The sequence below is a fragment of the Urocitellus parryii genome, chromosome 10 (genome assembly GCF_045843805.1).
Source record: "Urocitellus parryii isolate mUroPar1 chromosome 10, mUroPar1.hap1, whole genome shotgun sequence".
NCBI lineage: Eukaryota > Metazoa > Chordata > Mammalia > Rodentia > Sciuridae > Urocitellus > Urocitellus parryii.
Window position 1 is genome coordinate 85758046 of NC_135540.1, and position 26768 is coordinate 85784813.

The window sequence follows — 26768 nt, forward strand, 5'->3', positions numbered from 1 at the left end:
AAAATACAAAATAGGGCTGGGGATGTAGCTCAGTGGTGGTGTGCCCCCGAGTTCAATCCCTGGTACCAAATAAATAAATAAATAAATATGGAGTCTTTACTGATATCAATTAGTGGTTGAATAAATATATTAATGAGACAGAAGGAACAGCTCTTCCTTACAGAAGAATTCCAATTAATTAATGTAGAAGGAATGAAGGAAGTACAGGACCATTTTTAGAATATGACGTTAATAGTTACCATCGACAATACCAACAGATGCTAAAATTAGCAGAGAAAGTTTGAGGGGCAACAACCATTTAGATAATCTCAAAATGATCTCTCCCATACACTTATTAACTGCAAAGGAATAAACAGCAGCCTCAGAGTGGAGAAACGTGGCAGACTTCACCATAACCAAATGATCGAGGTCGGCATCAGCAGTAATGAAGCATGACCATCACGTGACCCCTGGTGTGCTACTCTACGACACAACATCACCTCTGTGGTAGCCCTGCCCCAAATGTCTCGTCTCACTGTGAAAAAACATCAGATGCCTCCCAACTGAAGGCATTCTCCAAAATAACTGGCCAGTTCTCTTTTTGAAAAAATAGCAATGTCATAAAAACCACAGAAAGACTGAGGAAATAGCACAGATCCAAGGAGACTAAGGAAACATGACAAATGCAATGTACAATCCTAAAATAAAAAGGACATTCATGGCAAACAATGGTCAAGTTTAAATAAAGTCTGTAATTTCTGAAGCCCTAAGGCCTGTAGTATTACCAATGACCAATGCTTACTTCTTAGTTTGGGCATTTATACTAACTTTATAAAAGATGTTAACATTAGGGAAAGCTGAGTGGTAGGTGCCAGGAAATCTCTACACTATTTTTTTTACAGCTTTGCTGTGAATCTAAAATGATTTCAAAATAAAAAGTAAAAAAGAAAGCAAACAGAATTTACAGTCTAAATGTAACTGGATGAGAACATTTCCAATTTCCAAGTTCAGTCACACATTTATAGTTGAATAAATATAATGAGAGAGAAGGGACAGTTCTTCCTTACAGAAGAATTTCAATTAATAAATGCAGAAGGAATGAAGGAAGTACAGAATCATTTTTAGAACACGGCAGTAATACCTACCACCAATAATATCAATACTTGGGTTGCAGCCCCTGCAGGATAGGAAAGTTACAGAGTGGACTATTATAATAGCTTACAATTCACCAGCAGTTGTGGAGATGAAACACATAAAAATTCCCAGGATATAAACAGAATAAAATCCGAGCCTCCAGAATCTGAGCAGAAGTGATGGATGCAGCATTTAACTCAGGGCTTTTTAAAAGGGGAAATGCTTGTCCATCTGCACCATGTTCTTCTTTTATACAGAAGGCACTGTTACCCAGCTTTGAGCATGCTGATGATTTTAAAGACATTGTGTGTGTGTGTGTGTGTGTGTGTGTGTGTGTGTGTGTGTTAAGAATACCAAACAGATTCATATTTCAGTTCATGTGTTTCATTCAATTTTGAATATTTTAACTGTTTCAAGCACATAGGTCTGTGTGATTCGTGCTATTAACATTCAGGCAGTCTCTGCCCTTCTGCCTCCCCAGTCTTGGCTAATGGCCCTACAAATAACCCAAGTGCCCCACAGCAGAAACCAGGCACTCACTCTTTAAGTACATTTCTCTTTCCCCTATTTTCATCTACTATTGATTCTGCCTCTTGTTTTTTTTTTTTTTTTTTTTCTCAAATCTATCTCATCCCTTGTGCCATTACCCCTGGTTTGGTTCAGGGTCTTGATTAGAACCAGAGTTAGAGGAATAACTTCCTACTACAACTTTCTGACCTTGAATACTTTGGCACTGACTCTAGATTAACCCACACAGTTCAGTGGACTGAACTACTGAGGAAGAGGTTTGATTCTCTGCCCTTTGAAGATGCTAGGAGACTAAACCTTGGAGCTTCTGCTTCTTCAGGTTGTCCCCAGGAGAAACCTGCCAGCTGGCTCTCCCTGTGAGTCTCATCCCATTACTGGCCTAACTCTTGGTCCACCAGATAGCTAGTTTCTGGAGACCAATCGCATGTTGAAAACACCTCTGAATTTTTTTTTTCTTTGAGTGAAATATTATAAAGAAACTTAATGTAAACGCCAGATACAGGGCTTCATTATATAAAATATAACAAGTACTTCAATGTATGTTTGCAAATTCTAAACATACAGTCCAAATATGCAAGTTTGGATTGGCATACATCTAATTTTATACTGTTTACTTGTTGATAATGCAAGTCACCATGTCTATATGCAATAACTCTCCTAATTGAAATGAGGATTACTGATAACAATGATAACCATTATGACATGCCCGTCTTAAGTGTTCTAGGTGTATCAGCATTTTAATCCTTTTGGCAACCCTAGGAGGTAGATCAGTTGTTAAACTCTCCTACAGAGTGGAAACAGAGAACGCTTAAATAATGTGCCTGTGGTTACACAGTAAGTGGGAGAAATGGGATTTGAATTCTAGATAGAGAAATTGTAAGTTCCATCTTATTCCATGTCAGTTCCATCTTATTCCCTGTATTATACTGTCTTTCAAGCTGGCACTCACTTCTGTGACAATGAGAATTATACTGGTAATGATGACCTCATGCTATCATTTGGATGTCTGAATGTGCCCCTAAGGTCCATGTGTTAAAAGCTTGGTCCCTGGGGTAATGCTACTGGGAGGTGGTGGAACCTTTAGAGGGAGGTCCTTACGTCACTGCAGGGTGTGCCCTCTAAGGGGATCATGGGACCCTAGTCTCATGCAATTCCACTTGGCTTCCTGGCCACCAAGTGAGTAGTTTGCTCTACCATTTGCTCCCTTCTTATGCAATCTGGCATCTCCACCCGAGGCCTAAAAGCAATGGATCCACCTGATTTCCAATTAGAACCTCCCAAACTGCCAGCCAAGGTTAATTTTTTTTTTTAAATAAGTTAATTATCTCAGATATTTTGTTTTAATGATGGAATATACCACAGCAGCACTAAATCATCACCTAATATTTCTAATTTTCGAGTGGACTTTCTCATTTACGAGTGGACTTTGTGCTAAGTGCTCTGAATATCTTATCCCACTGAATTCCACGGCTGTTCTATGAAATAGGCTCCGCTATATCCATACTGAAGCCAGAGGATAGTGAGAGTGAACTCAGTCAAACTGCCTGAATTTGATCCACTGCCTCCTAGTGGACAGCTCTTCTACCAGTGCAAGCCCCACAGGCCCAGCTCAGTGAAACAGTCCATGCAAAGCCCCCGCACACAGGAAGCACTGAGGTTCACCATTTTCACAATCTGATTCACAGGTAAATAGCCACAAGTCTTTGTTCAGCTGCAACTTTGGGATGTTCCTCAGAGATAAGAGAAGTTTTAAATCACCAGCCTACATCTTTACCATCCTTGCCCCCAATTTCCTCTTTTAGCAGTTGAGTCTTATTTCTCCAGTGTTCAACACCGACCTCTGAGCCTCTTACCTGTGCTTCAGCCGAAGTTTAACCCCTCCTGGCCACAATGCTTTCCTGTGCTGGAGGCCAGAGGTGAGGTGCTCTGGGCTGGAGGAGTTAGAGGCACCAGGATCTGCATGGCCTGAGTCTGCACACACATCTCTGTCAAAAATAAGAGAATAAGAAGCTGAGCATGATGGTGTTCATGGGCAGAAGCACAAATTAACCTACCAATATAAATGCATTAAAATGGACCCTGGAGCCAGAGCTGGGCAACACAGCTGAGTGCTGTTCCAAGCTGGCATCTAATAATTCTCTGCCCCCAAAAAGGCAAATCCACAACAGAAGGTCTTCTGTCTCTCCTGTCTATGTTTCTATAGCACAATAAAGTATATTTCCCATTTTAGAGAGCAGATCTTCTAAGCCAGGGAGAAGAAAGATACATTGACTGTTATGAAGATAAACTGTCCTATAATTCAATGTTGATAAGTGAGTGAAAACTTAGACCCAGTACGTTCCAAAAATCCCAGCAACTCAAGAAGACCGAAGCAGGAGAATCACAAATTTGAGTCTCCACTGGACAACTTAGTGAGACTCTGTCTCGAAATACAAAATAAAAGGAACTGAGGGTGTGTGAAGTTCAGTGGTAAAGTGCCCTTGGGTTTAATCCAAGTCCAAGAAGAAAAAAAAACACCTTGGACTCACTGAAGCACACGGTCAAACAAAGTGGGCCCCTGAAACCAAGAGACTGCTGCCTCAATTTCACTTTAAGGAGGGCGATCTCCAAGTGTAACAGCCTTTGCTTTATTCAGTGGGTGGCAGCTCAGAAGCACATGCCAATTCTTGAGCTTGAACTATTTCAGATTGTTTAGATTCCACTGTGCTCGGAGGCAAGGCTTTTGTGTGACTATTTGAATCCACCCTCCCACCCCCAGTGCCTAACACCATTCCCATAAGTCCTTTCCTCCACACTCCCAGGGAGTCGGAGAAAAATTTTAAGCCCCACATCGCCAATGTGTTCCGCCATGGGAACAGGCGTACTGCTCCTCAGGATGGCCTCGGGTCCTGATTTTCCAAACACTCTTGATGCCTCCTCTTTATCAGACTGTCCCCTGCCTCAGCCTTTGAAGTGGGTTTTGTCATCATCTCAGTTTGCTGAGTACAGTGGTGTGTTTTCCATTTATGTCTTCAAGGATTTTTCTAAGCCTCCGAGATCCAACTGGTGAGGCTGCTCCTCCTCTGCATGTGCCTTGGCTGAGAGGGGAAGGGATTAGGGAACAGCTGTTAAGAATAAGCCCTGTCCATCTGGCCTCATATTTCCTGGAACACAGAATGGAAGTCAAAGAGCTCTCTTTCTTAAATCCTAAAGCAAATAAAAAGGATCTCTTTTTATTTTAGGGCATGGAGATGATGACTAGGAGGTCAACAAGAAGTTTCCAATTCTAAGCTAAAGTTTGCCTCTTTACCTTAGTGCTGTGGTTTGAGTGAACCCCCCAAGGTCTCATGGGTTGCAGGGGTGGTGCTCAGCATGGTGGGAGGACCTTGAGGAGGTGGGGCCTAGTGGGAGGTTATTAGGTCATCCAGAGGCCAGTACCTGGAAGGGACTTAGGTAGTTCTCCAGAAAATGAGTTGTTATAAGAACATGCCTGACCCCTGAAAAGTTCTCCAACTTCCTGTTTTATGTTTTATGTTAACTCTTGCTTTCACATGCATTCTTGCCATGATATAATCCACCAGGATATGATACAAGAAAGAAGACCCTTAGAAGAGGGCACATCAATGGGCTTGCCTTATCTTAGTTTGGGCCCAGAACTGTGTACTAAATCACTCTTTTCTTTATAATGTTAGCCTACCTTGGGTATTTCATTATAGCAATGTAAAACTGACTTATACACTTAGTTGTGAGTGCTACACCTGTTTTTGTGCTTTATTTTCTCATCAAGTTTAGGATTCTTGGCTTTAACATAGTCAATATAATTCTAGGCTTAAAATCTGAAGACTTGGTTAAGATTATGTCACTTATGACCTAAATTACATTGGGCCAGTAAACTCAGAGCCTCAGGCTCCTCATCTGTAGTAACATAAAAAATAAGAGGCTGTGTGCACAATGATTGGAGGCTTGGCTCTTGAGTTTGTCTAGCTCTATGATTCTGTCCTCTCTATGCTTTGGATCTTTTATCTATGACATGGGTACAAAGGAATATCTTCTTTCATAGGGTTGTTGAGAAACAAATAATCCCATCAAACATTTACGGCACAGCCTGACACATGAAGCCCTCAGTAAATTAGCCATTATTACTACACCTGTCTTGCTATAAATTCTAGATAATATATTTTAACTCTCTAGCATACTGCCCACACATGGTCTGTGCTTAATAAACTTTTTTCATTATTGTCTTACCATGGTATCTTCATTTTAGAGCTCTGTTTAACTAAGATGTTATGTAAAATGGTTTATCTAAAAATCCCTAATTTATTCCAGGAAGAATAGAAGTGCTTTAGCCAACAATACCTTTTGCAGAATTTGTTTTGTAGTCCTCAACCAGGAATTCTCACACAATCCACCCAGGTACCAATCCCAATAGCCACTTGGCTTAAATTGAGGGAGAAAGTAAATTCAAAGATCTCTCACCACCCATAATGTCTGAATGTAAAGAACATAAGAACGTAAACGGTGTACTCTAAGGACCAACCCTTGCCAGCAAGGTGAAGGGTTTTCCTTTCCAAGTCTAATGCCCTTTATTGGGAGAAAACAATCAGGGCCTAGTATGAGCTATCACAGGGCCTTTGTGGTACTTGATAACTTCCTCATTTTTTGTCTAAACCACAATTGTTGACTCTGTCCTTTCTGCATAATAGCTTAAGCCTCCCACTTCACCTTCCAGGGATGCACCCACAGACAGAGGTCTAGGGGTTCTGGCTGTCACAGTGAGGGTCTGGCAGAAAGAGCAGACACATGGGTAAGGGATGAGAGCAAGAAGAACACAAAATTGTCCCATCTTTTAAAGGATTTTCAACACATGATTTATCTCCACCCCCAGCAGTGCCTCCCAATCCCAAAGTCATAGTGTGCTATGGCTATTGACTACAGAGGACCAGCTCAGGTGGGCACCTGGGGTGGGGGGGTGAGACTCATGGAATCACTTGACTGCAACCCCCAGGCTAAGTCAGAGCAGCCTCCCTCATTATCAGGCCTGAGATAGGCTGGTTCTAAAGCCAGACAGAGGACCAAGAATCAGGGTATGCTACCTGGAAGATGCATCTCACAAAAGAAGCATGAGGCTGGAGAGAGAACTGGAAGAATCACCAGTACCCAGAGCACATTTATTCTACCTTAAACTCTTCTGGAATAATCTGGATGACAAATAAACATGTTTAAATTCATATGTTCTAGTGAAAAGAAATCCTGTAGTGAATTGGGACAGGAGATGGTCTTGCATTCACTGTGTCCTTCTCTCCTCCTGCCTTATCTATACAGGAACATCCATCAGCATATGAAACTCCAATTCCCCACCCACTGAAGGTTGCTATGTTAACGCCCTGCCTCAGCACAGGCTGGAAATGACAGTCTGCAGGGTGTTGATCTCATCAAGAAATGGTATCCCAATGGTGCCTCAGGCAGACTGTTCCCCATCTTCCTCACAAATGGATATGTGTGCCCTCCCAAGAGTCCTAGAACTTCTTTAAGAAGGAGAGAATGAATGAGGTTGGGGTATGGGTAATACTAGGGATTGAAGTCCAGGTGCTTTACCTACCACTGAGCTATATCCCCATTCCTTTTTTTTAATTTATTTTAATTCATTTTTTATTGGTTATTCAAAACATTACAAAGATTGCAGAATCACATCGGTTGCACATCCACATTTTTACATAATGCCATATTAGTGACTGTTGTATTCTGCTACCTTTCCTATCCTCTACTATCCCCCCTCCCCTCCCCTCCCATCTTCTCTCTCTACCCCATCTACTGTAATTCATTTCTCTCCTTATTTTTTTCCCATTCCCCTCACAACCTCTTATATGTAATTTTGTATTTCAACGAGGGTCTCCTTCCATTTCCATGCAATTTCCCTTTTCTCTCCCTTTCCCTCCCACACATTCCTTTTTATTTTTTATTTTGAGACAAGGTCTCACTAACTTGCTAAGGCTGGCCTCAAACTTGTGATCCTCCTGCCTTAGCCTCCTGAATTGCTACAGTTACAGGTCTGCACCACCGCGCCCAGCTGAATGGTGGATAAACTGAGATATACAGGTTTTGTATCTTGGCTTAAAGGACACATGAAATCACACCTGGGACTTCAAACACTGAAAACCACTCCTCTTCTTTCAGGTTAGCAGTTTCAAAAATTTCAGTTTATCCCATAAATTCTGTAGGCCTTAGAATTAATCACTAACCCAGATCTGGTGGTGATGGAGCCATTCACTAAACATACTACCAAATGAGCTTTAAAATATACCCTATAGAAGCCTTAGAATCAATAAAATCACTTCTAATAAAAACTGCTGGAATAAAACATAAGGTCTCCAGCGCTGCTGGGCCACTTCCAGGTCACTGAAGATGCTGCCCTTCCCTGGCCAGCCACACTCCCCCTCAGGTTTCAGCTGGGATATCATTTCCTCTGTAGAGCCTTTCACCGACTAAGCAGCCACCTCACCTGCCTCGCTGCAAGGTGCTCACAACCAAAGTGCAATTTACACTGTCTTCTACTTCTCTGCTTGCAGGTCCCTCTTCCCCTCCTCAACAAAGACAGGTACGCTAGTGTGGTGCCTGGCCAAGAGAGTGGCTCAGACAATATTTGTTGAATGAATGAAGTACCATTAAATGCTCTACAGATCTGTGATCTTTCTTCCTTCATATCTCCTTTTAACCCACCAGGTCCCAAGCTTTCAATTCTTTTTTTTTTTAATTTGCTAGATAATCTTTTAATGAGAATTATAAAAGACTAAAAACATTTTTTTTGCAAACTGTCTTTTCTTTAAAACAAATGATTTGCTCTTAAGTACATCGTAGTAATTATTTCAAAGTTATCCATAAGTGGTATATGTCTTGCTTGATTTAAGTTTTTATAAGTGTCCCACATCTGGGATGATGGGACAAATATTTCACCAACAATCTACAACCTATTGGTAAAACAAATGAGAATTTTCTTAGGGCTATTTTATGCTGTCTCTTGTGGTCTCCTGTCTCAATACCATGGTATCACAATTATGTGGGATGAACTAGGAACCTACGCTGCCCTCAGGAGGGTTAGTAGGGCTTAAAAAAAAAATCATTGTGATCTGCAACCACAAGGATCCATTGCATCATCTTTCTTTCCCCCAGATAATTAAGAAACAAGAAATTCAGGTCAACCACCTTCATATTTCCATTTCTGATAATAAGTACATCCTGCCCCCCAATATTCATAACTCCTGAATATACACTGATTGCCTTACTAGGTGGTATTGTTTTGCTTTGTATTTGTGTGTGTGTGTGTGTGTGTGTGTGTGTGTGTGGTGATGGGGATTGAACCCAGGCCTTGTGCATGTAAGGCAAGCACTCTACCAACTGAGCCATATCCCCAATCCACTATGTGGTATTTTAATGGAATCCATTAACTGCTTTCTGAACTGAGTTTCAGCTAATAAAAGACGATGAAGTTCCAAATCACCCTGTTCCTATGGCTCATTTGAACACTATAAAAATTAGGAAAGGACAGGAGAAGCTGGAGTAAAAGTGTAAGAAGCTGACCTATTGGACTGGTCTCTCTAGAACCCTTTAGTTGCTGGTTTCTGTTGAGTTTAAATTTTTTATTTTGTCCTCTGATCTGTTGGGATCAGCCACTTCTTCCTCTCTGTTGTGTTTTATCCAGCAGGAAACAGCCTCCTTGCTGGCCTCCCGTTTCTATTTTAGTACCCTACAGCTAGTACAACCCGTTAAGAACATAAATGGATGGTGTCTTCTCTAATTAAATCCTATAGCTTCCTTCTGTACTTTGGATAAAACCCAAGTTTCCTATCTTGGCCTGCGAGGCCTAGAGTGGGCTGGTCCTGTCCATCCTTCAACTTCTTCCTCTCCCCATGCCCTAACCTCACCAGCATCCCTAGAAGTTCCCCAAACCCACCAAGCTCTCTGCTTTCACACATGCTTTTCTCTCTACGTGGAACATTTTCTTCCAATTCATAACTAGGCTGGTTACTGCTTAGCTGTCTGGTCCCAAGTAAAACAGCTCCTCCGAGGCCTCCTTAATCTGATGCAAAGATTCTCCTTCCAGCACCTGATCTCTCCCTTCATTACACTTATCACTGCCAGGAATTGTTCACTTGTATGCTGTCTACATCATCAAGAAAGTAAGCTCAGCCAGGTCACGGTCCACATCTGGCTGAAATTTCTAAGCTCTTTTTTAATCCACCATCCAGAGTCAAGTGGCTCAAGTGGCACACAATACATGTTTCTTCACTAAGGCATAGGAGATTGAAAAGGGAATATTTGTGTAATGATCCAAAATGAACCTCCAGACTCTTAAACTTTTCTTTTCTAGTCACTTTATAAGAAGCCACATGTTAATTTCTTTGTGAAAATAAAATCCAGCCCTAACTTCTGATCCATCTCATTGGTGGCAGCCTTCCTTGGGATGGAGAAGATCAGGACTGGAGGATGGAGGCCAAGCCTTTCAACAAGCAGCTGGCAAGGCTCACCAAAGTTTTGTTGCCTTATTTATGTTTGGAAGAATGGGATGGATTTTTGTGATTAAGCAGGCAGTGTACCTTTACGCAGGGCTAATTTGTCCTCAGAGCCCTTTGGAGAAATTCCTTTGGATTTAGGCTGGGTCTATGTGTAGACTTGTTCTCATGATAATTTGCCTTATTAAAAACCAGATTCTTGGTTTTCCATGTGTCTAGTTTTCTTTTTATTCTGCTCCATCTCCTTCATGCCCAAAGCTGCCCTTATTATTGTCTCTCCATTCTATCATCCACCCACTTTCCCTTGGGCAGCAAGTCACTGTCATAGGTTGCCCTGTACTTTTCCCCTAGAAGTTCCGGAAGATGGACAAGATCTGGGTGCTAGACTTATTCAGTGTCTGGAGGAAGATTTTAAGAAGCGATACCCTTGAGTACAGATTTCTGTTCTCAGACAAACATAGCTGCTCTTCATTTTCGAATGACTGATCATTTTAGCACAGGTCTCACAAACATTCTCATGAATTGCCCTTTCTCTAAAGGCCCCCTTGTTCTCTTTACTGACCTTTTGCTAGCTATATATTTGAGACTTAACCTTCTGGTTCATTGTCCCTTCATTACTTTCCTTTTTTGCTTTTCTAATCATTCCTTACAATCAAGGAAGCTCACTCTGCAGGCCCTCGGGCCTGTCTTCTACCTAGTGTTTTAATCATAGAAAGGTCACTTGTATTTGAAGACCTCTTCTGTCTTTTTTGCTTACCCACCTCGGGCCTGATTCATCACAAGAGGGCCAAACAGAGCCCTTCAGCCATGCACAGATGTGCTTTTATGTCTCAGAACTGTGTCCACTTGCACCTGCCCTGGCTGCTGCTTCTCACTTGATTTCCCCTGAAACTTCTCAAACGGATCCGTGTGTACCATTTCTACCACTTCTACCACTTGGCACTCAGCCTGTTTCTGATTCTGAAACCATAAGCTTAGCTATCTCTAAATCTCAGCCAATGACCTCCATGTCAACCTTGCATAAAAACAGGAAAAGGTGGATAGGGAAAAAAGCCGAATGACTAGCCCAATTTTTTAACTTACCCAACAAATATTCATCTGCGTCAGGTTTACTTTTGACTTCAATCCCTCCAGCCACTGAGTGCTTCGATATAGCTATTCCAGGGCAAACGGATTAGAAAATCAAGGGCCCCCACTCAAGAGCTTATCAACTCATGACACGTTTGCTAGGGTTTGTAGCCCCTAGAGCTTGAATACACGATAATGAAATGTATATGGATGACATGGATTCTTCAGCCAGCTGCTTGGGCTCCTATTCTGGCTCTACCACCTTGCAGGTGTCTAATCTTAGGCAGATCACTTAACCTTGTGCCTGTTTCCTCCCCTACAAAATAAGGATAACAATAGTACCCTCATCAAAGTATACTTTTGAATGAATTCATATGTGTAAAGAACTTAGAATACTGTCTGGTTCTTAGAAGGACAATAAATGTTAACTTGTTTCGGGATCAAAGGGCCTGTGCATGCTACACAAGTGTACTAACCACTGAATACCACCACCAGCCCACGTTAACTTCTCATTCACTGAACGGAAGCTCATGTTTACTGGGTACGTGTGTGTTAGACATTTCAGTCCATGGTTGATTGGCCCTATCGCTTTGGGACTATTGTGGCACAGTGTGGTAGGAGCCTGTGGCAGAATAAAACCACTAACCTCACGGCCAAGAAGCAAAAGAGACAAAGAAGAAAGGGCCAGGGACCCATTATCCTCTTCAAAGCCAAGTCCCCATGCACTGAAGACTTCTCACTAGGCTCCATCTCTTAAAATGTCACCATCTCTCAGTAGGGATAAACTGGGGACTAAGATTTAACATATGGACCAATAGAGAATGTTCTAAATACAAATTATAGTGTATGGTATGTACCAGATACTATATTTTTAAAATAGTAGCAGAGCTGATCTTACCATGTGAGGTAGTGATGAGCTCCATTTTACAGAGTAAAACAAAAAGCAAAAGTAAAAAGTCCGAGGAAGATGGATGGCTGAAGGTCATGTCCTCTCTACTGTACATCTCCTTAGATTCTATTAAGATCACTGGGCTTTGAATACTTTTCTCTTAGACATTAGCCACATGCCAACTACATATACCTGTTATTTGCTGCACATCGCCCTTTTGCTATTCATAAGACAAAAAGATGTTCATGAAACCAACACCAGCAAATATACCAAATATACTCAGCTAGGTGATAGGATTAAGTGATGTTTTTCTTCACTTTTTCTAGATCTTCCAACTTATTTATAATTAACATATGTTATTTTAATTATCAGAAAACACACATTAGCTTAATTTTTTCTGACTAGAATGAGTCTAAGAGTCAAATTTTTCCCTCCCTCCCTTCCTTCCTTCCTTTGTACTGCGTATTGAACCCAGGGTACTTTACCACTGACTTATATTTATGTATTCTTCATTTGTTGATTTTGACACAGGGTCTTTCTAAGTTGCCCAGGCTGGCCTTGAACTTGTGATCCCCCTGTCTCAGCCTCCAGAGTCACTGGGATTCCAGGCTTGTGCCACCATGCCCAATGTGATTTTCTCCATATTTTATTTTATTTTTTTGTACTGGGGATTGAATCCAGAGGCACTTTATCATTGAGCCACATCCCCTACCCTTTATTTATTTATTTATTTATTTATTTGAGACAGGGTTCACAAAGTTGCTGACGGTCTCACTAAATTGCTAAGGCAGGCCTCAAACTTGAGATCCTCCTGCCTCAGCCTCCTGAGTTTCTGGGATTATAGGCATGTACCACTGTTCCTAGTTTTCTCCATATTTTTAAAGGAAAATCTTCTCTAGGAGATGAAGGTGGGTGCACCTATCTTGAGAGCAAACCCAGGTAGTAAGAAGACCTCACACTGGTAGAGGAGTTTACTTGGGAAGCTCCAGCAACCACAGAAAACACTTAGTGGAGGAGGAAGCAGGGTTTCTGGGAAACCAGGGTGACTACAGGGAGAGGATCACCCTGGCCACCTTCTCCTACCCTGGCTCTCCATTAGCCAATGGTAACATGCAGTTTTCCCAGACAGCAAATCTCCCCAGTGAATCAGAATTCCTCACTTTAATATCAGGCATTATAGCTTGTAAAGCATTTTCCCATACATTATTCCATTTGGCCCTCAATAATCCTAAAGGTCACATAGAGCAGGTATTATAGACTCTCAATTGACAGACACAGTCACAGTTTCATAGAGAGACAGTTATTTGCTTGAAATCAGGATTTGTAAATCATACAACTGGCAAAGCAGGGTCCTTAACTCCAATTTCTGTGTGCTCTATTTTATACTGCCTTTGAACCTACAACCCTAAAAGTCTTTTGACAAGGGTGGCAAGCGTTTAATATCACAAACTATTTTTAAAGGGAAAGCTTCAGAAGAAGTAGAGAGTTACTGAAATTCAGATGGGACTCCTCTTTCCAAGCCCAACCACCCCTGGATCTACAGAAATGAGGACAGAAAGTGAAAGTCTCCTTTATACCTACTGGACACCCAGACTGCATCCCTGCCCTTAGAACTTCCTCACACTGGTCACACTGCTGAAATGATGCAGCGCATGCTGAAGTAGAGGTGTCACACTGAGAGCCTGAGCCGGGCACTTCTGTACCAAGCCCAATCATCTACTCAGTCAACGGTCACTAAGCACCAACCTTGGAACACACATCAAATTAGACGCTAGACTTTGAGTGGTGGCAAAATAGATGCAATCCCTCCTCCTGCGAAGGTATAAATTAAAGGATAGACAGGCAAAATAACTAAACAAATCCAAAACCTACAAACCATAAGTGCTGGGGAAAGAGAGTCCACAAGACCAGGACAGTGCAGTCCACACTCTGCACACCCACTCCCTTCATTCCCCGTATGTTGTCTGTATATATTGTATATATGCTTGCTTCCCCAGTTATTTGCCTCATTGAGGACAGGTATCAAAGTGGCAGTCCCACAAGTTGCAATTAGCTTATGGAATGTACTCAGGCAGGCTGTGTGCTAAACTCTTACCTACTCAGATTCTTACAGTCTTTACAATTAATCTCCAAGGCAGGTCCCTTTATGCTTTGACCTCCTTACTTGACAGATAAGGAGAGTCAGAGAAGCAGAGGAAGTTCTGCTGGAGAATTTGAATCTGGATGTGGCTGATGGCAAAGCCTATGCTCTTAACCATTATGCAGTAGTCTTAATCTTATTTAGAGTTTTCTTTTCTTCCTTGGCCTGGTTTAGTTATCTTCCCAGAGATGATGCCCAATAAATATTTGTTGAATAAAAATATGCTCAGTGGATATTAGGACAGCTTCCTACTGGGCTCCCTGCAATGGTCTCTCCTGTGCCTTCGGAATGAGGACAGCTGTCTTCCCAGAGCCGAGTCCTATTGCTGATATGCTGCCTGGACCACACCAGTGTGCTGTTGGTTTGCCAGGGCAGGTGGGGATGGGTGTAGAAAATACAACCCACCAAATACCCCGACCACAAGGGCTGCATCACAGGACTCTTATGGGACGGTAAGGTGCAGGCCAAATAGGACATGTCCCAACACCTCTGATATGCCTCTCCTAACACGCAGTTAGTATCAGTGAGCTCTAGGAAAGAGCTTCTGGAAACTTCTACTGGTGGTGAGAAAAGAGAAGACAGAACAAATAGCAACATGGTGGAAAAAACGACAGGGAAAAAAAGATCTGGTAATCCTTCTTTTAATCCAAAAAACATTAGGAAAAAGAGTGTGGTTAAACAGACACCAAAAGCGGCCATTCATATGTGCACTATTACAAAAAGAAATAGTGCTGGAGCAAAGCCAAGAAGTCTGCACCAGGCCCTCCCTATCACTATGGGCAAGTTCCTCAAATGTTCTGGGCTATTTTCTCATGTGCAAAATGAAGAGGTTGATATAGAGGGCCTGAGAGTCCCTTGTACTGAATAGTCTATGAATGAAGGTGGGAGAGGGGCATAAATAACAAACCCTAAGCAAGAAAACAATCTCTGAGGACCCCTATCAACATGTGATGAGCTCCAGGCTGCACTTTCTGTGGAATAAAGGACAGCTGCTGGCCTGCAATCTTGTTGGAGACACACACAAGAATTTAGAATCAGATAACCTGGGTTCCAATCTGAGTCCTGCCAGATTCTGTACTCTGAGCCTTAGAACCTCACTACTGAGCTGGGCTGAGGCTGTGGCTCAGTGGCAAAGCACTTGCCTAGCATGTGTGAGGCACTAGATTCGATCCCCAGCACCACACAAAAATAAATAAATAAAATAAAAGTATTGTGTCCATCTACAACTAAAAAAATAATAATAATAATGGGGACAAAGCAGTATTGGCCTTATGACATGGTGACCACTACAGGATGGAAACTACTCCACATTCAATCAGCATGGTTTACACAGAGAGACGAATGTGGAAAGTCACTATGGGAGTGTGACAAGATGGTGGTACAATGATGAGTTCCTTAAAAAGGGCAACTACAAATGTCCAAAGCAAAGTGGAAGGTTTTTTGATTTTTGTTTGGCAGAAAATAACAGGAAATTTGAGGCATTACCTGGACCCCTTAGAGAAGACATAATGACTACTGAGAAACAGTTCCTTGAGGTCATGGATGACAGAATGAACCTGGAGGAGTCAGGCTAGAGGCTGCTGCTCACCAGAAGGGGTCTCAGGCATGAGGCTGGGATGCATGTCAGTGTATTAGGGTTAGGGTTAGGGTATCTTCATGGCTGTTTTTAAACAAAGTTGGGACACACACACACACCCTTTTTTTTCTCAGCTCGAGCACTTCCCACCTCAGGCTGTGGGTGAGACACCTCCTCTCAAGCAGGTGGGCAACATGGAGGGACTCAGGCTCTCGAAGGTCCCTGGGAGCCCAATGTGGTCCACAGGAGCCAGGCTTTCTCTCTCCCATCTACTTGCAATAAGTTGCTCCAGCCCTAGACCTGCCCAGAGAGGAGGGGTGGACATTAAAAATGTAAACGATGGTTGTCATTCATTGGGAGAAAATAGGTCCCTTGCTAAATTTGGCATCAGTTGAGGAATCTAAGCAAAAATGAACCCGCCGCCTTGTTTGTGAGGGAAGCCTAATCCTTACTTTGCCCAAGAGGATTACCGGCTCTTAGAAAGGGGCTCACATGCATTTTTTTAAAGCCTGTGCCAACTGTATTTGTGTCCACAATATCCAAGATTCGTTCTGCTTTTAAGAGTAGATAATAGACATCCCATGCTATTTAAATGTCTCCAAATCTCAAACCTAAATGTATCCAAACTTTGCTATCACCCGAAGCAGATTCTCCATCTCCCAAGCTTTCTCTCAGCTGTTGCCTTAATTCTGTGGAACCACCATTTATATGGAAGGTGAGATATCAAAATGCAGTCAGTATGTGGAAAAGTAGTTGCCTGCAATTTACTGGACCCACTGACGTATGTAGATTGAGCGTCCTAAGCTGAAATCTGATGTGTTTCAAAATGTAAGACTTTTTGAAGGCTGACAAGACACAAAAGGTTTGAGATTTTGCAGCATTTCAGATTTCTGAATAAGAGATGTTCAACTGGGAAAGTCTGTGTGAATTTTTCAAAATCTAAAAAATGCCAAATCCTGAAACACCTCTGGACCCAAGCTCTTAAATAAAGAATACTTAGCATATACAAGAATCAGGCCAGATGAAACCCATGTCTTGTCTGGTGATGTAGCTCAGTGGTAGAGAGCTTACCTAGCAAGCGTGAGGCCCTGGGTTTGATCCCCAGCGCTGTAAAGAGAAAGGAAGGCAGGAAGGAATCTGTGTCTTTGGCATGGCATTCTCAAAACACCATCTAAAAAATATTACAGTTGGTACCTGTGTTGAGCTTTGTCATTTACAAAGTATTTACAAATTTAATCTTCATACCAGTCTTACAGGAAAATGAGGCATGGGTTGTTCAAGATCACCAAGTGGCAAAGACATGGCTCCAAGGGTACCCTTAACTACCTTCTACCACAGCTGCATCACCTAAGGGCTTGGCAGACATCTGTAGAGCTGAAAGATTTCTAGAAAATAAAGTTGCCTTATTCCAGCAGGGTATATTGGAAGAGTGATTCTTCTGGAACTATATTCCTCTGAATGATGATTTTTTAGTGGTTTGTACTGGTGACCACCACCCTTCCCTCAACAGTACGGCTGCTTAATTTCCTCCTGTGGTTGAGTTCTGTCTCTATTCTGGGGTCAACTGGACTGCAAATGAGAAGGGAGTTAACAGCTCCAAGACAAACTCTTGGCCAGTTGTGTCCTTATTTGGAACCTTGAGGCCCCACGCTCTCCCTGTCTTCAGTTCCTGCCTGGTATCCCAGGCTGGATGTGAAAACCTGCCTTTGTTACCAGCTCCTTCAAGATGGGAGCCTGGCTTGTTAATGTCATCGAACTCATCAACAGAGGGGTATGAAAACAAAGTCAAAGAGAAAGCAGGTACGGAAGTGAGTGACCATTTGTCTGCCTAAGCAGAGAGGCGCCTGCCCCTTCGCTGGGCATTAACACATAGGAGATAGCTCTGTCAGAAATTGGGTAGGTCATAGGACAGCCAGGCCAGACCAGCCTAGGGCAGGAAATGCCCTGTGAACTGTCCATCAGCCCATAGGTCCCCTCTCACAGCAACCCTGACCTATCAAGCCTGGGAAAGGTACAAAACCCAGGACAAAGAGGAGGTACTGGACTGTGACCCCATTTCACGAATCCAGCTGCGGATCAATGGCCTCGGCCTGTCAGACCTGGCTCAGTAGAGAAGACAGCCTCCTCTCCCTACGCATTCCAGCTGCTGGGGGTGAAGAGGTAACCATGGGAACCGACACAAAGGGCTTAATGTTAGAGGGAAAGGCTGGGGAAGGGGCTGAGAGGGGCTTCAAGTGACAGTCCTGCAATTCTCCTTACTTAGCCAGGCCCATCTATTGTGAGTCAGACTCCGCTAAAGTGGAGCTTGTGCACCGCTAAGTGGCCTGGCACAAGGCCTCCTGGGTGTTAGGAACAACCAGAAAGCTATTCTTATAAGATCTCCCAGATTTCTTTATTCCCCTTCAACAAGTGCAGCCCTGAGTTTCATCTGCTAGTATTCTGGCCTGAGATAATATGGCTCGATTGGATGGACAGGACTGGTACACAGTGGCATTCCCGCAGACACAGCAGCAGGCAACATTTTGCAAAGGGCCCCTCCCTGCACTCCCTGGCTTCAGCCCAGCCTCCCCAGAGCTACCTACTCTGCACACTGGGGGTTTCTCAGGCAGTATGCAAACAGACCTCTTGGGTGCTTGGGGAAGTAGTCCTGAGATTTCAGCTGTCTACCTACCCCGCACAATGAAGGAGAGGCATGGATATTGAGACGAATAATCCAGAGTATATTGCACGACAATCAGGACTTGGGTAAAGAGGGAGATTTAAATGAAAGGCTCATATCTAAACAAATATTATACATATAGTATTTAATTTAACTATCTCTTCCTTTTTGGCATCTATATATTATTTTAATAAATTGGCCAATGTGATTTTTAAAGTCTTCATTAAATTAGTAGTGTTTCAACTTACCACCTGGGTTTTTTTTTTTTTTTTAAGTTTTAGTTTAAGGTTCTCAAGAATCTGGGAGTTGAGGAAATGCCAATGGAAATAAAAAATACAAAATATGCTGGATCAATATCCTCTTACTGTTACAGTGCTCTGGAGCACATTTCTCACTTTGCTTTGCTTCTGGAGACCAAGAAAATCTTGCATCTATGTCAATTTTTTCTTTTTTAGTTGTAGATGGACACAATAACTTTATTTATTTTTATGTGATACTCATGATCAAACCCAGTGCCTCATGCATGCTAGGCAAGTGCTCTACCACTGAGCTACAACCCCAGCTCCCATCTATGTCAATCTTTACATAGACTTCACAAGTCCTAATAGGTGGCCTTGGTTTTCCACCTTTTGGTTCATAAATTATTGGACTTACTACTTAACTGGAGTCACTGAAGTAAAGCATGAAGGACAATAACAGGTGAACTTTTGAGGGATCAGTGAAAGAACCTGACACATTCACTGGCACCTCTCCAACACCACCTCACCCCTACCCCAACAACAAGATGGAAGACCCATGAACCATTTAAGAACACAGGGAGTCAACCAATACATCCTCAATTAGTGTTCATTTACATGTAATCCATATGGTGAACCTATGGATTGGTATACTCTGTCCCTACCATAATTAAATCTCAAAAATAAGCCAGGAAGGGGCACACATTCATTGCTGGTGGAACTGCAAATTGGTGCAACCAATCTGGAAAGCAGTATGGAGTTTTCTTAGAAAACTGGGAATGAAACCACCATTTGACCCAGCTATCCCACTCCTTGGTCTATACCCAAAAGCTTTAAGATCAGCACACTATAGTAACCCAGTCACATCAATGTTTACAGCAGCTCAACTCACAATATAGCTAAACTGTGGAAGCAACCTAGATGCCCTGCAATAGATGAATGGATAAAGAAACTGTGGTACATATACACAATGGGATATTACTGAGCATTAAAAGAGAATAAAAGTATGGCATTGCAGGTAAATGGAGAATATCATGCTAAGTGAAGTAAGCCAATCCCCCAAAATCAAAGGCCAAATGTTCTCTCTGATAAGTGGATGCTGATCCATAATGGGGGGAACATGGGGAAAATGGAGGAACTTGGATGGGGCAAAGGGGAGGGAAGGTTTGGGAGGGAGCATGGGGGTGGGAAAGATGGTGGAATGAGATGGACATCATTACCCTAGATACATGTATAACTGCACATATGGTACAACACTACATTGTGTACAACCATAGAAATGTAAAAGTTGTGCTGCTGGTGTGTACAGTGAATCAAAATGCATACTGCTGTCATACATACCTAATTAAAATAAATTTTAAAAAAATAAGCCAGACATGGTGGCACACACCTGTAATGCTAAGGCAGAAGGATGGCAAGTTCGAGACCAGCCTGGGCAACTACGTGAAACACTGTCTCAAAACAAAAAATAAAAAAGGACTGGAAGTGTGGATCAGTGGTAGGGCACTTGTTTAGTATGCATAAGGCCCTGGATTCAAGCCCTGGTACAAAATAATAATGATGATGATTATAATAATTTCACCTAAAAGGGAAAAGTAATAATATCTATCATGAACTTCCTCAATTATGTGGCAGGATGGCATTTGGGTTCTACTCTGACACCTTTATGCCCTCAGGAAGTTATTTAATCTCTTCTGTGTTTCGGCTTTCTCACCTTTAAAAGGAAATAATAGTTACCTCACATTAAATCAGTCAATGGAAGAGTAGTTTCAGACCAGGCTTAACTCTTCTCAGTAAGTACTTGATAAATTATAGGAATGAACATCCATCAGGTGCCCAGCTAGTGATTTTCACATGCATTTTGTCATTTAGTCCCTGCAACAGTCTTTATGTGGTAAGCATTAATGCCTCTATCAATGTATCATTATCACCATTTTGTAGATGCAGAAATGGAGGCTTAATGGACTTCCCACATCACTAGCAGGGAGTGGATCCCAGATGGAAAAAGAGGTCATTCTCCTTCCACAGTCTATGACATTTCTGCTAAACGCAACTGCCTGTATATACAAAATACTTTGTTGTTATTTGTAGTAGAGAGTAATAGGAGAAAATCTCAGTAAGAAACTTCAACATTTAAGAAAATAGCACCACTGAGAAATAACCAGGATTTGAAACCTCCACTTTGGTCAATCTGAGACTTTAGAAACAAAACACACAAAAAAAGAAGACTCGACACACACAGAGCTCTCTGCTCTCTAAAATGTTCCAGCAGAGGTGTATACTGTCCCAACCCAAATGAGAATATTCACGAACCCTCAAGTGCAACACCTTATTATTTATCATTGAATTAGCAGATGCTAATAAGTTTTCAGTAAAAAATGCCTCTTTGAGTTGGCAAAGTATATAACACCTTCCCAAATACTTTGTTGAATTTCAATAAGACAACTGAAATTTAATAGATTAAGAAAACCATTGTCATATTTACCATTCTATCCAAAGTATTTTGCTGAAATTTATACAGTCAATATGCAAAATTTATACAATTTTCAACTTATATAATTAGTTCCTTTAAAAAAAAAAGATTAATTTGAGATAAGAATTTTTTTTCCACCTGTGTTGCTGTCGGGACAGACCAGGCAAGGCACCGAAGATAGCAGGAAACAAGGGGGTGCCACTATAGTAGCTTTAGAAAGTGAATATAATATGTAAATATTTCTGCTAAATTCCCAAAAGATGCTGTGAGCTTAGCCTGGAAGTTCAGCTTCAAATGCTAACATTAAATCAGTACTGAAAAATGAAGGGTTCATATAGTGGGTGCTTCCTTTCTTTGGGGTTTACCCCTGTGTGTGTGTGGTTCTAGGGATGAAATCCAGGACCTCATGCAAGCCACATCCCAGCCCTGGGGTTTACCTCTAAAGGTAAAGCCCTAGTGGTATTGACCAGGTATGCAAGAACTTTATATTTAAATTCCCTAAAGGCTAAAAAAAAAAAAAAAAAAAAAAAAAAAAAAAAAAAAAAAACCTATTGAAGTGAAGCTACATGTAATACCAAGGATAATATGCTACAAAATCCTTGATAAATTTAAGTAAATGAGATGACTTTCAAAAAGTATAAATGTTATTACCAACATAAAAATCATATATTTAGCATAGTACATGGATTTATAGATGAAATTTACTGAACTCATACCAAGCTAAATATTTTTAGTCATTATTAACTCAATCCTCACAAAAACCCTATGTAGATGTGCTATTACTGTCTAGTGTTTTGAGGCTCAGAGGCATTTCATAACTTGCCCAAGGTAATAAAGATATGCCTAGAGGCAGAGATGGTATACCTTGTGTAATGCTAGAACCCAAATTCCTCTTCTAATTGAGTTAATGCTTTGCATGCAATAAAACACATAGGTCTTCCATGTTCAGTTCAATGGGGTTTGATAATTGTATATACTTATGTAACCATCTCTGAAAACAAGACATAAAACATTTCCATCACTCCAGAAAATCCTTTCTTAATTCTTTCTAGTCAAACATGCCCCTCCTCAGGGGTAACCACTGACTTCTACTGGCATGTATTAGTTTTCCCTATTACAGCACTTCATAAATATTAAGACTTGTGCATTCTTTTGTGTCTGACTTCTTTTGGTTAACAAAATGCTTTTGAGATTCACTCAGGTATTCTGAATATTGAGATCCCTCCTGTTGACTGTTGAGCAGTATTCCACTGTACGGATATACCACAACTTATCCACTTTCTTTGCTGATAGATGTGTTATTTCCTGTTGTTGGCAATCCTGAATACAGTTGCCACAAACATTCTGTACAAGTCTTTTGGTGGAAACTTGTTTTCATCTATCTTGGGTAAATAGCTAGGCGTGGAAATGTTGGTCATAGGTTGGTATATGTTTAACTTTACAACAAACTTACATTCTTTTCCTTTGTATTCTACTCCCTGAGAATGGCACTAACTTATTAATACATGTTGTTTTTCTTCTTATATAACAAATTCTCTCAGGGCAAGGAACCAACCCATCAGCAGTTCTTGGGATGCCTCCCACATAGTAAATGTTTGCTAAATAAATGAATGACCATTGTTCCTACCCCTATTCCTTTGGGTGTTAGGACAGCATGAGTGTGCTGATTTGGGGCCTGTATGGAAAACTGGGACAAGCTGCAGGGTGTGAAGTGGAGGCACTGCTCCTTCAAACAAGGTGAAAAATTGCCCACCAAAAAATTGACCTCCCACTTTTCTTTTTGATATGACCTTTCCTAGAAAGTAAACCCCTTTTTGTGATCTTATAGAAGGAAACAGGGGTGGCAGCTCCTGTTCAAGTGATACTATGGAAAGGGAGGAAGGTATCACTGCAATTGAGGTCACACGGTGGTTAGAATTACAGGATACTTCTGTCAAACAGGAGGGCAGAGGAAGCAGCAACCCATGAAATCCTGACCTTCTGGAAGTAACTAGCAAGAACAAAGCATTGCTGGAGCCCAGGGGAATATCCTCCAACAGAATTTATAGGAATACTTGGTTTTGGTCAACATGCTTTATGAGTTCTACATGAACATGGAAAACAATAATACATTTTGAGGAGAAAGTAAAATGTTGATGGTTTAAAAATGTATCACAAAGAAATGATAACTGAATATAAGTGCCCTTATCTAAACATTATAGTGGATACATGTATAAAATGCCACATGGTATCCCCCTAAGTATGTACAATTTTCCTTTCAATTAAAAATATATAACCAGTGATTTTTTTTAAAAAAAATGTAAATATATTTAACATCCAAGATAAAGTATCAGAAATAACACTGAGTTAAAAATGCAGAATGTGTGCCCAGCACAGTGGCTCCTGCCTGTGGTCCTAGCTACCTGAGACTGAAGCAGGAGAATCGCTTGAGTTCAGGAGTTTGAGACCAGCCTGGGCAACATAGCATGACAACATCAATAAAAATAAAAACAGCAACAACAACAAAAGAAACACACTTCCCACCTTTGAGGCAAAAATTTTAATTCTTATGAATCGATTCCTCTACTTCACAGAATTTATTCTGTATTCAACCTATAATTTCCTAGAAAGCAATTAAATCATTGTCCATTGTCTGCCCATAATAGAAAGACTGGTAAATCCTAGGATCATCTAAAATCTTTCTGACCCAAAAGATACCTTTGTTACACATAAATCAAAAGAGGGTTTCGTCTCACACTGGGCTCAGGTGTTTTGGACAATTGTTATTTCCTTTCATCCCAGGTCACTAAAGATGAGAATTTGTTGAGAATTCCTCAACTTGAGGTTCTGAGCAGTGACCTCGTCTTCCTTTATTTGGGCAATACTGCACTGAAGCCATCCTAGGCAAATGGATGTTTATCCTATTCTTAAAGTCTCCAGGGAAGTAAATTCTCCACAACATCCCTTGGTAACCTTCTCCAGGGTTTTATCAACCGTTTGGTGAGGAAGTTCTGATGTAGAAACCAATAAAAATATTAACTCTATGAGCCAAGCTATAAGCACTGGAAAGGGGTATGCGTTTGGCACTTTGCCTGAACAGTGGAGGGATGTATTTACAAAACAGGCTGTACAAACAGAAACCATTTGCCAGGAGCAGATGTGGAAAGTTGATTCAAGAGAAACTGCCACAATAAACTCAGTTCCAATCTGTGAACAATGTGACGTGAGTTACTGTTGGTTATAACATTTTTCTAAAGTCAATTTATTTACTTGTCAATTCTGAATTTTAGCTGCTAAACCAGATTTGTTAGCAATGACAAAATATCTACTGCTGTAGTTTCAAATGGTTAGGTTTCTATGAAAAAAGTCAGTAGAACATACACGTTGTTAAATTTACATCTTTCTCTGATCTGTATATTCCATCTTTTCTGCAACCATCATGAAACACTATTAGAATCAGAAAAAAATTTTAAAAAGATAAACTCTCAAAATTAATTAAAATCTATACTAACTTCTGGTGAAATGATGTGGGGGAAGACTGGCCATATATCTGACCAAGGTGCTTTAAATTAGAACTGGTAGTTTAACCAGCCCCTTTAAAATGCATGTAATCAGAAATAGAAAGTGCAAAGCACTCTCTTTGGAAGCCTCCATGCTAGAACTTCCTGTTGCACTCTGATCTCTCACAGCAGTCTCTCCGTGGAGATTATATGCATGTGGGTGCCCATTTGCTCAGTCAAAAAGAGCCCTTGCACACAAGCACTCGACAATAACACTAGAACTAAAAGGGGGTGGGATGTAATGCCAAAATACATCAGAGGAAGGGAAGAATATACCCTAACCCAAATGATACTCTTTGTATTGAAACTTTACAACCCCTAACCCAGCAAGGATTTTTATACCCCTATGGCAATTCAGAGTAAAGCAAATGACAGCCTTGCTACCTGGCAGTGGCACATACGTTTTAAAATAATTTCTTTAAGATGTACAGCAAACGAAGGCACCCCCGCAAACCATGGCACCCCAGCAAACGAAGCACCCCTTCGTTTGCTGTACATCTTAAAGCAATTATTTTGAGGGATGGCGCCCCTCAAAGCACGATTGGGGCCTTTCCTACAGAAACAATCCAGTAAAATTAAGAAAGGCAAGGCGTTCTAAACTCCATAGGAGCCCTCGTGGGAAGCAATTTATCAAAATTAAAACATTTCACAGGTCATTTCTCCTGAAAAGTTTTCATGCTGTCAATAATCAACAAATCTTTTCCTCTTAAGAGTGGCAGCCTCTGCCTCGCTCATCAAAAAGCCAGGGCCTAGGAGCGTCAGGGGACCCTGAGCACGCCACCTGCCCGCACCGGGCCAGCTGCTGGCCGGAAAGCCGGCTCTGGGAAACCGCCCGCAAGCCAGGGTTTCCCAGCCTCGCAGCAAAGACTGAAATAGACACGCTTTAGAAAGTCGCCGGCCGGCACCGCCCTCCACGCTTCTAAGGCAGCGGCGATTCTCGCGTCCCGGCCGCGCCCGACGCCCGCGATGGGCCACGGACCCGCGCCCCGCACTCACCATCGCCGCCCCCGCCTCCCGGCTGCGCGGGGCTACGCCGACGCCAAGTTCAAACCTTGCCCGAGCTGCGCGGAGGCGGCAGGGGCATCGCCCGAGCGCTCGGCCTCGCTCAACAATAGGCGGCCCGGCCGCGCCCCGCGCCACCGCGCCCCGGCTGCAGCGGCGGACCCCGGGCGCGCGGCGCGAGGGGCTGGTCCTGGCGCGGGGGCGCCAAGGGTGCGGGCTCCACCACACCGCCTCCCGCCCCGGGGCCGCGCACAGCCCCGCGCCCGCCCCACCACCCAAGGGGCCGCACTCGCCGGGCGCCCGCCACCAGGTAATCCCACAGGAAGCCTCCCGATTGGCCCGGGCGCTCAGGACGGGATTTGCATTTCAATGGCAAAGAAGGCTCCCTAAGGTTTGAAAACGGATTCTGGGACGGAGAGTCGGGCGGTCCGCGGGTCCCTTCATTAAGGGGACAGACGCGCACACTGGGTCCCTCTTGTCAATTCACACTCACTGGTGTCTTCACCCCACTCTCACCCCCCGCATTTTGAAATGGACAGAAATGCAAAAGCAAAATATCAACTTTACGAAGCCCGCGCTCGCTTTACAGGAGCTATACAGTTAGTAATTGACCAAATGAAGCATGAATGAAGCAAGGTAAAAAGTTCACCGCTGGGGGCGAAAAAAAGCTCACATTACAAGGAAAATAACTACCCTTTTCTCAGTATGTCCTCTTTTCAGTATAAGTCAGCCAGAGAGATTCAGGTTGTTGATGGGATAAACTGAGGCCTCTTGCTACTCGGCCCCCTTTTGTTTGCAGGAGCATCATCTCGAAAGATAAAGGGAGAGGTGCTTGTATGATCCTGTACTAATCTTTCTGGAGATTTTCGATTCAACTTTGCAAACGTTGAGGTTTTAGACTATGTTTGAGTTTGTTTTGCATTTATGACACAGATGCTTAGTTAATATTCTTAAGGAAAGAATTATGTTTTTTTATCTTTATATTTCTTCAAATGTTGCCTCTTTCAATGGAGGTACCCCCATTGAAAAGGTACCTCTTTTAAATGGAGGTACCCTCCA

General features: G+C 42.2%; 1 protein-coding gene across 1 annotated transcript in view; it reads right to left on the bottom strand.

Moving 5' to 3' along the window:
- The window catches only part of Shroom3 (shroom family member 3), a 298105-nt gene that overhangs the window by 50740 nt on the left and 220597 nt on the right, over positions 1 to 26768 (bottom strand). The window contains exon 3 of the mRNA XM_077803374.1: positions 3495 to 3626. Within this exon, the coding sequence (XP_077659500.1) occupies positions 3495 to 3626 (132 nt within the window). The remainder of the gene's footprint in view (positions 1 to 3494; positions 3627 to 26768) is intronic.